The sequence below is a fragment of the Hippocampus comes genome, unplaced genomic scaffold (genome assembly GCF_001891065.2).
Source record: "Hippocampus comes isolate QL1 unplaced genomic scaffold, H_comes_QL1_v1.1 scaffold366, whole genome shotgun sequence".
In the NCBI taxonomy this organism is placed as follows: domain Eukaryota; kingdom Metazoa; phylum Chordata; class Actinopteri; order Syngnathiformes; family Syngnathidae; genus Hippocampus; species Hippocampus comes.
The window spans coordinates 165,061-175,060 of NW_017805541.1; the positions used below are offsets into that span (position 1 = coordinate 165,061).

General features: G+C 44.0%; 2 protein-coding genes across 2 annotated transcripts in view; both read left to right on the forward strand.

The window, feature by feature from the left end:
• sun1b (Sad1 and UNC84 domain containing 1b) overlaps nucleotides 1-3,716 on the forward strand; it is a 14,855-nt gene extending 11,139 nt beyond the window's left edge. The window contains exons 13-23 of the mRNA XM_019879275.1: nucleotides 3-184; nucleotides 265-528; nucleotides 613-705; nucleotides 917-1,005; nucleotides 1,097-1,244; nucleotides 1,968-2,282; nucleotides 2,406-2,490; nucleotides 2,746-2,861; nucleotides 2,951-3,118; nucleotides 3,193-3,285; nucleotides 3,468-3,716. Of these exons, the coding sequence (XP_019734834.1) occupies nucleotides 3-184; nucleotides 265-528; nucleotides 613-705; nucleotides 917-1,005; nucleotides 1,097-1,244; nucleotides 1,968-2,282; nucleotides 2,406-2,490; nucleotides 2,746-2,861; nucleotides 2,951-3,118; nucleotides 3,193-3,285; nucleotides 3,468-3,584 (1,670 nt within the window). The 3' untranslated portion in view covers nucleotides 3,585-3,716. The remainder of the gene's footprint in view (nucleotides 1-2; nucleotides 185-264; nucleotides 529-612; nucleotides 706-916; nucleotides 1,006-1,096; nucleotides 1,245-1,967; nucleotides 2,283-2,405; nucleotides 2,491-2,745; nucleotides 2,862-2,950; nucleotides 3,119-3,192; nucleotides 3,286-3,467) is intronic.
• Nucleotides 3,717-5,290: 1,574 nt separating this feature from the next.
• LOC109521439 (G-protein coupled receptor 183-like) overlaps nucleotides 5,291-10,000 on the forward strand; it is a 4,804-nt gene continuing 94 nt past the window's right edge. The window contains exons 1-3 of the mRNA XM_019879264.1: nucleotides 5,291-5,830; nucleotides 6,285-6,489; nucleotides 8,887-10,000. The exon at nucleotides 8,887-10,000 is cut by the window's right edge and continues 94 nt beyond it. Of these exons, the coding sequence (XP_019734823.1) occupies nucleotides 6,403-6,489; nucleotides 8,887-9,837 (1,038 nt within the window). The 5' untranslated portion in view covers nucleotides 5,291-5,830; nucleotides 6,285-6,402 and the 3' untranslated portion in view covers nucleotides 9,838-10,000. The remainder of the gene's footprint in view (nucleotides 5,831-6,284; nucleotides 6,490-8,886) is intronic.

The window sequence follows — 10,000 nt, forward strand, 5'->3', positions numbered from 1 at the left end:
AGCTTGGGGGTTGGGGGGTCCGCCGGCTGCCGTGCTCCTTGGCTACCTACCGGCCATAACCCTCACAGAGTGGCGACCTTCCTCTCCCATCACCTACCTTTCGAACTTGATGCCAGCCTCTGCTCCAGTTTCTGTACCTCCTGCAAAACTTCCCCAGACCTCTGCTCCCGTCTCACAGATGCCGGTGGGTTGCATCGTAAAAATCAAGAATTACTCACCAGCATTTCTTGTGGTCTAAATGTACCCGACTTTTTTTCCCCCTAGCCAATTGTAGTCCCTAGTTTGGACTTGGAGCGCCTGGAACGTCTGGAACGCCAGCTAACTCTGCTGTGGCAGCGAGTCCAGCAGAGCGACCAGAAGCAGGAGCAGCATCACACGGACATATTGGCTCTGTACTCCACCCTGAGGGAGAAGCTCCACACCGAGACAGACAGGGAGACACTGGGACTGTGGGTGTCATCGCTGTTGGAGCAAAAGCTGGGCGTGCTGCGCGGAGAGCTGACAAAGGACCATGCCGTCCGAGAGCAGGTAAGACTGGATCATATGGATTATGTTGCCGGTGTCGAGTGTCAAGCTTCATGTCGCTTCCGGTGTCATTTGGCATCCCTGCAGAGCGAAGAGCAGCTCATAGCGCTTCAAGGGAGTCAAACGACGCGGTTAGCTGAGTTGGAATTGCTACTCAGCGCTCTGGCTGCCAAGACTGAGGTATAGTTGAAGGCTTTGTTCGCAGGCTTGATAAATCCACGGCTCCCAAACAAAGGATTGATGTATCAAATGTCAGGACATGTAGTAGATTTGCAACTCATACTGTAGTTGGTCCTCGTGTTAGGACGCTTCCGGACAGTGTTTATTTTACATATCGCCTCTTGCTGCGTTTTTTTAAAATAGTTTGTCATTATTTACCCGTGTTGTGTAGGCGGTGCAACAGAAGCAGCAACAATATGAACTTGACAAAGAGAAAATGAAAGTGGTCGTCGCTGCGGCTGCAGACGCACCTCCTCTTAGGTACCGACACAACAAACACCGACTCTTTATTTTAAGGATGAAATGGTTTTGTTTGGTAGGCGAAGCTCGAATGTGTGTTGCCCTGTTGCAGCAATGTCGGTGTGGGGCAGGAGGAGCACGATGCGTTGCAGGCTGAGGTGCAAAGACTTGAGCTGGACTTGGGAAAAGTCAGGCAGGACCTGCAGGGCGTCATGGGATGCAAGGGCAAGTGTGAGCAGCTGGACTCGCTGCAGGAGACGGTAAGACGCAACTTCCCATCTATGTCGTATAGCAAAATAGGACATCATGATATGGCCTTTTTTTTTTTTTTTTTTTTTTTGCTCTTAATGTGGGATTTTACTACACTGAATAAAATTGTCTCAATGTAGTCACAATTGTACTTCCTGAAACCCCATTTTTGAGGACAGGGACAAAGATTGGTACTAGCGTATAGACGCCACAAGAGGGCAGCAAAGCATTTAGAACACAAAAGACAAAGCACCAACACCATGCCCCCAGCATGTGCCCTATAATGAACCGATGTTACATAAACTGGACGCAGTAGTTTACCAACTTCACATGAGCTTCATTATGCACTGAGATGTACAATTTTAATTAGGGCTTAGCCGATTTTTAATTAATTTAAGTAAATAAATTAATGATAATAATAATACCCACATAAAAATTATATGCATTAATTAGGACACTTTTGTTTGAAAGTTTGAAATTTTGACTGTATTAGAATTTGAAAGTGTGACTGTTTTACATTATTTTGCGGATTAGGAAAAATAGGCAAAATTCAGGCTTTTTTTGGGGGGGGGGTCAAATTTTTTTGGTGTGGGAGGTGCAGTGAATGTCATTATATTTGTCTTATGTTGTAATGTGTTAATGAAAGCTAATTTATTGAATCGGTCCGGCCCTAGTTTTTGTATAGTTCTAATTTATTTTAGTTTATTTTTAATTTTAATACCTTCTCTTTGCAGATGTCGGCTCAGGTTTCCTCCCAAGTACGCAAGGAGCTGCACGCTCTGTTCTTCGGCAGCAGCTCGTCCGGCGAGGCTCAAGGCGAATTGCCCGAGTCTCTGGTCGTCTGGCTGTCCCAGCACTACGCGAGCACGGGTGACCTGCGGGCATCACTGGTCGCACTGGAGCACAGCATCCTGAGCAACATTTCCCGGCAGCTGGAGCTCACCCGCGCGCAGACGCTCAGCGAGGCAGAGTCCAAGGCCACGTCCGTTGTTGGCACGGTGACCGGCACGGTGCAGAGCGTTGCTTCTGCTGAGTGCCTGTCAGAAGAGGTAGTGGAAATAAACTTAGAATGTCCCATCAAAATGAGCTCCTGCGGAACTTCCGAAGGTGAACGGGCCCCAATATGCTACAATTAGAGCCCAACTAAAATTCTCTGTGTTTTTCTATCCCAGCAAGTAAAAGTGATTGCCCAGAATGTGCTGAAGCTCTACTCGCAGGACAAGACCGGTCTGGTGGACTATGCCCTGGAATCTGGAGGTAAAAAAGAAACATACTCTCACACACAGAGCCGGGATGCTAACAATCTGCGAATAGTTACCACCGAATGGGAAGTTAGCGGGTTATTTTATTCAAGACAGTCGTGTATGTAACGTGTTCATGATTGTGTACGTGCTCGATGCATGGTGTTGATGCTTTATGATCCTCTGCTGCCATCTTAATCAATTCTTTACCCCGATTCCTCACCAATGTCATTTTTATTTCAAAATGTGTGTATTGCCTGCGTGTATTCAGGTGGTAGCATCCTCAGCACCCGCTGTTCAGAGACGCACGAGACCAAGACGGCCCTCATGAGTCTGTTCGGGCTCCCGCTCTGGTACTTCTCCCAGTCCCCTCGCGTTGTCATCCAGGTTGGTCAGATGTGGCAATGACAGAACCCCGAGGGTATTTCGTAACGGTACATAGTAAGCATGCTTCGATTTGCTTTCCGCTCCATCAGCCTGACATGTACCCGGGCAACTGCTGGGCGTTCAAAGGCTCGCAGGGTTACCTTGTGATCCGGCTTTCCATGATGATCCGGCCCACGTCCTTCTGCTTGGAACACATTCCCAAAGTGCTGTCCCCCACCGGGAACATCAGCAGTGCCCCACGTGACTTCACAGTCTTTGTACGAAATATGAACCGTTTAAAAATGAGATTTGGATGTCAGTGATTTAATTTGTTTTGCCATGCTACCTACAGGGTCTGAATGACGAGTACCAGGTAGAAGGCGAGTTGCTCGGTAACTACACCTACCAGGAGGATGGAGAATCACTGCAAATCTTCCCTATTAAGGTCATTTCAATTTGACAAATTGGTTTATAGTAGGGCTTGAAGAAAAACACTGAGCATTTTTTTTGGTACTAATTTTTTCTTTATGACAATATTGGATTCCAAGTCCTGTTGTGTTGTCGTATTCCGCACATGAAGTAAAAGTTTAAATCGGTGCCATTTTGGGACCCTCTTTTACCTTCCAGGAGCCCACGGAGAAGACTTTCCAAATCATGGAGGTGCGGGTGCTGTCCAACTGGGGACATCCCGACTACACTTGCTTGTATCGCTTCAGAGTCCACGGAGAGCCGCGGCCTCAGTGAACCAACCACCACTAGAGACAAACACACTATACAAAGATAACCATGGACATTTGTACATAGGCAAAGGTGATCTGAAGTTCTCCTGGATGTTTATAAATAAGCGAGCGAATACTACAAGGTGTGGATTGTTTTTTTGTTTTTTTTTTTAAAAAAGTGGATTGACTGGATATTTTTTTTTAATGTGTGTGAAAAGAATTCCAGGGACGTCCAAAATGGAGACTTTTTAGGACAAGAACTGCAGTCCAAATCTCTTTATTTCCTAAGACACCTCTTGCACTGAATGAACCTACGAGGGCACAAGACTCACAAAGCAAGCTACAATTTTTTTTGTTAGTTTTTTTTTTAACCTCCTGTTTTTATTTGGCTGGTCGTCGTGTGTCATCATCCATTCCACGCCAACCGTGGATGGGAATGTTTTACGACATGATGCAAGTCACCCTTTAAGTACACAGCAACACTGCAAACCACATGAGGAGACCCGCATGGACAAAATGTGCGGGTGTGGTTGTGGATGGACTCTTTTTCTCTCCCAAACTTTTTTAACTTACGCTGATGGCTCTGAAAGTCAGATGCCCGGACCTCCATTTGGCAATTTGGAATGTGTGGAATCAACGCTTGCCGGAATTTAGGTTTGTTTTTTTCCGATTTCCCTTGAGTAACGTTTACCCGCTTCTCCTTATCTGAGACCTAGACCGAATGTAATCGCTACATTTTATGTCCCATCATGCAGGCTGTCTTTTTATGAAATCTGCTTTTGTCAGTGTTGATTTATATCAAAACAACCCATCGTTATTGTCGAATATTTTAGCCACTGTTGTGGGGGTTGATGTTTTATATGCACTGCAGATGTGGTCGCTTGTGGCGCAGGGCTCGAGTTTTCTTTGATTGGGTTGACTCGTCATTTTGATTGAAAATATAAATGGAATGCCTAAATTATGTACAAAAGTTTTATTCCATGTTTGCTATTTATTCAGAGGCCAATCTATGACTGGTATACGAGTTCTCCATGTATATTTTGTCGAAAGCTCTTCAGTACATTTTGGAAGCATCTTGGGATTTCATTTTTGTTTTTTAAGAAAAGACATGGCTATTTTTGTTCTGTCGCAAGACAAGTGCTTTGGAAAATATTCCAATAAAGAACTTAATTTTGAATCGTAATTGTCATTCGGTTTATTGATTGAAATTTTGCAAATAGTTTGTGTTAATGAAATTACATGGCATGGTTTTGGAAATTTAGAAAATTAAATGTCAATTGCACTTTGGAGACAAGCTTGGCACTCAAATGTTTGATTTGTAGAACTGACACAAGGGACTGCATGGTCATTGTAGATGAGGTTAGGGGGGGGGAGGTTTCACCGAGTAACAGTAATTTTTTTTTACAGATGTTAAAACATGACTACATACATAGAGGTTAAAATGCTGTATTTCAGTCTGTATGTCAGATATCTGAATTCTAATCATATTGCTAATTTAAAATATTACGTAATAATGATAACCATTTCAAATCGTAAAACTGTTCTTCCACCATGAGTTAACCCTTAACCCGTACAAGTCAAGACTAAGATAACCGTTCGATAAACGTTCCTATAAATGAGAAGTGCATGTGTGTCAACACACGAATACTACATGACGAACAGTACCGGTAATTACACTTTCTAAAAATTGTTTATTTCATATTTTCTTCAATGTTTCATTATGGTTTCATGCAATGCAGTACTGTTTTTTTTATGTTGGGGTTCAATTCGTGCCAATGGGAAAAAGTGATTTGACGAATCGGACGGGTGAACATCGTTACGAGCTTGGTCACGGAAAAATTAAAAGTTGTAAGTCCCGAGTGAATCCCAACAGGTTCCTTGTGCATTACTTTATTAACTTTGACACGGCAGACTTGTCATTGAGTCGTTCCTCAAGTGTTGAGTCTGAAAAGTTGATCTCTGGTGCCCCCTACAGCAGAAAAGCAGCCACTACGAGTTTTCCTCATGTTCCCGTTTAAATGTCACAGCTCTATTTTGGATTGTTTTTTTCCCCCTGATGGTTGGTTGCGTACTTTTTTGCCTCATTAATTCAACGTGTTTGTGTCTTGTAATTTTAGGGCCTCCATTTTACAATAGCAAAGAAGATAGAAGAGTGAGAGTTCCATGACACTCTCCGGCTCTACATGACAACCCCAGGAGATCCGAGAAAGTTGCTATGGACTTACTTCTGGACCAAAACAATATTCTACGTCCAGTATCTCCTTTACAGATGTGAGTCAATATGAGCATCAAGTGCCTTTTGGTTAATTAACTACAAGTAAACAATGTTCGTGTAAACAGCAAAATATGTGCACTGGTGGACAATGACAGGGTGGACATTTTTGATAGTTAGCTTTTGATGACCTTAGCAACATGATTCGGTTAGCAAGTGGATTGTGTACTATGTAACAAATATTTTGAATTTCTGAAAAAAAAAATGTTCCTTCAATTGACGTTTCACGTTGACAGAGTCGACGGGAAGTCTGACAACATCCAACAACACTTAATAGGAAAAGTATGCAAATATTTCTTCTGCAACTCTGTGTTGTTTCAGCCTTTATTGAAGAAGTTCCTTCAATTGAAGTTTCACATTGACAGAGTCGACGGGAAGTTTGACAACATCCAACAACACTTAATAGGAAAAGTAAATAGCAAATATTTACTCTGCAACTCTGTGTTGTTTCAGCCTTTATTGAAGAGAGACAAAAACGGTGGCGGTGAATATGTTGCGGAATAAACAATTTGAGGACCACAAGATGTTATAAAGCTCCAGGAGAACCTCCCCTTCGGGTCACCTTTTATAAATGGAAGAAAGCCCAACTCACTCGAACACAGTTTTGACTGAGGCTGCGTCCCTCCCGCTATTCCGAAAACAGCTTTATTTCACATTGGTGAGTAACAACAAATGAACAAAATTAAGTTTTGCAGATTTGTGCACTTTGTTTGTCTTTAGTTGAGATTAATTCAAATAATACGTCTGTATTCTGCCAATAATCTAAATTTTTCATTGCTTTTATGTGAGTTTTCGGGATATATTCATCGTATTTATTTAAAAGTATATTACGAAGACAAATACGTTAATATGACACACTTATGTTCATCACTAATAGGTACCGGTACATGGTTTTCTCCTGCATTAATGTTCAAATAAATGAAATACGTTTCTAGTCATATTGTGCTAATCTACAGTACATTACCAATGTAATATTTCTCTTAATTTATTGAGGATCCTAGATAGTTAACTAGCTATACTTAACTAGCATCTATAGATCCCACAATAGGTACATGGTTTTCTCCCGCATTAATGTTCAAATAAACGAAATACGTTCCTCGTAATATTGCGCTAATCTACAGGACATTACCAATGTAATATTTCTCATAATTTATTGAGGATCCTAGATAGTTTGCATAATATTTATTCATTTTTGTAGAAGTTGGTTACCTAGCTATACTTAACTAGCATCTATAGATCCCACACTGCTTGCACATAAGTCAGGCGAGTGTTCTATAACACCATCAGCGACTATATATAAATCTATGTTTATGGACATTTGGGGTTGAAAATTTGGTGAAACTTTTTTTTCCCGACTTAAAATATTAAAAAAAAAAAAAAAGAAGAAAGAAATAGAATTACAGGACCAGGTAAGCATATTTTAAAAATTAACATTTCTTGATATGTTTTTCATTTTCTTTTTTATATAAAACTATGAAGGCTCATAATCGTTGAATATGATATGCCAAAAAAAAAAAAATTAATAAATTTTGGTGGGTGGTTTTATTTTTTATTTTTTTCACGTAAAACCACAATTGATTTCACGTTGCATCTCTGGAGACGATCTTGTCGACATGATTAGTCTCATGAGAGGACCCGAGGGAACACAATCCGCAGAAGGAACAGGTTGTCCTGAATGGCCACACAAGGATCAATCGTTGCCTCTGTGGCTTACACAAACACCTCACGTTTCTTTAAAAACAAAACAAAACAAAAAAAAACATCAGTCTCGGTAGTCGTCTCCCCCCAAAAAGAAAAGAAACACAAACAGAAAAGGCATTCATAAGACTCCATGTTTAAAAATAAAAAAAGGTTTGGGTCCATCCATAAACTGCTGAAGCATGCAATTAATGTGCCGACTGTTGTCCTTATATTCATGTTAAAATGGGCGTAGCTTGAAGCGGGAGTCCTCCCGGGTAATGGAGATGGCCCCGAAAACAGAGGCCCGGGGTCCCAGAGGAGGCTGCGCAAAGTCACAAAAACAAGATAACAGCTTGAGGAGAAGAAGAAGCCCTGATGGGGTTTGGAACGTGTTTACGCGAAGCGAGAGATCGATTTAAAGTGGACGTGCATTATATTGCGGTTTATCATTCGTGCCACTGCAATATATTAACCAGTCAACTCATGTTAAATGGCAACCAGCACACACATGCCATCATTTTAAGTGCCTCTGGTTAGCCCCAGATAAAGTTCAGCTGCTTCAATAGGATCTTAGGATTTTTTTTTCCTTTCTAGCAGAAGCCCGAGAGTTTTGCCATAACGCTGACTGCTGTTTGGAACTTTGTAAATCTCTCCACCGTGACTAAGCCCCCAGCTCCCCGCAGGCGAGGTGGAGGGAATTATGAACAGTTCCAAATAACAGCCTGAAGGTTTTGTGCTCGCACTGGTTGGTATTTGAACTGTTCATTAATCCCTCCACCTTGTCTATGGCCCCAGTTCAATTAGATGAGGTGGAGAGAGATATGAACAGTTCCAAATAACAGCCTGAAGGTTTTGTGCGTGCGCCTGCTGGTATTTGAACTGTTCATTAATCCCTCCACCTTGACGATGGCCCCACTTCCCTTAGACGAGGTGGAGAGCGATACGAACAGTTCCAAATAACAGCCTGAAAGTGTTCTGCGAGCAGTGATTGGTATTTACAACTGTTCATTGATCCCTCCACCTTGTCTATGGCCCCAGTTCCCTTTGACAAGGTGGAGCGAAATATGAATCATTCCAAATAACAGTCTGAAAGTGTTCCGCTAGCAGTGATTGGTATTTGTAACTGTTCATAATTCCTTCCATGGTCAAGATGGGGGCAACTATGAGCAGTTCAAAATATCAGTCACTGTTCCCAAACAATCTTCAGGCTTCTGTGAGCAGCCCCAAAAATGTCAGAACTTCATTTGCGCTTCATCGGAGGCCATTTAAACGGTAGCAGCAATTTACATTTTTACATCCAGAAATCTGGTATTTGAACCGGGGTGTGCAGACTTTTTCAATTCCCCCGTACAACCACACTTTTCTCCCGTCATAGTGCGCTGCCATGGTCGCCAACACCTCCTGGCCGACACCGGCGAACGCGACGGCGCGGGACAACGGGACGAGCAAAGCTTTCAGCGTGTTCGACGGCTGCGACTCGCAAGTGGAGGGCATCCTGTTCGATCTGACGCTGCAGTGCATCAACGTGGTGGTGGGCATCCCCGCCAACTTGCTGGTCATCGCCGTGCTGGCGCGCAACCGCAAGGAGCCGGCCACATCCGACATCTACCTGGGCTCGCTGGCCTTCATGGACGCCTACTTCGGTTCCATGACGCCCGTCAGCTTCCTCAACCTCTACCATTGGCAGAGCAAGGAGGTGTGGTCCGCTCTCAAGTTCTCCTACGGGGTGAAGGACACCAGCGGGCCTCTGTTCCTCTCCTGCATCTGCCTGGATCGCTTTTTGGCCGTCGTCTTCCCGCTGGTGTTCGGACGGCTCAAGCGCGTCGAGTACCAGCTGAGTCTGTCCGTGCTGGTCTTCGGCCTCACCTTCGCCTACTCCGCCGCCAAGATGGTGGGCGGCCTGCCCGACTTCGAGAAGGTGTTCACCGGTGAGATCCTGGCCACGTTCACCTGGATGGTGGTGTGCAACGCCAGCATCCTGTGGGCTCTGAAGAAGTCGGGCGGCGTCGGGAAGGACGACATGCGGCCCATGAAGAGGAAGGCGTTTAAGATCGTGCTGTCCATCCTTTGCATCATCGTCGTTAACTACCTGCCGCCCGTGGCCCTGTTCCCCTTCGAGGACTACTACTCGCCCGATGTTTTCCGCTGCTACGTGCAGCCCGTCGGCTTTGCCTTCCTCAACATCAGCAGCACCATCCAGCCTCTGGTCTACCTGTCTCGCCTGGACAAGGTCCCCTTCCTGCCGGACGCCTGCGCCCGCAAGTGGTGCCCCCGCATCGCCGAGAAGAAAGAGAAAATCACACCTGCGCGAGAGCCGTCTGGCTAAGGAAGATCGCTTTCAAGTAGGGCCCTCGTTTTCTCGCTTTGAAGTCACTTATACAGAGGATGTAAAGTCTACACACCCCTGATCAAATGCCAGTTTTTGGGGATAGAAAAAAAAAATGGAGCCAAGATAAAAACTTTTAAACACTCCTGTTTGTGTCAGAAAC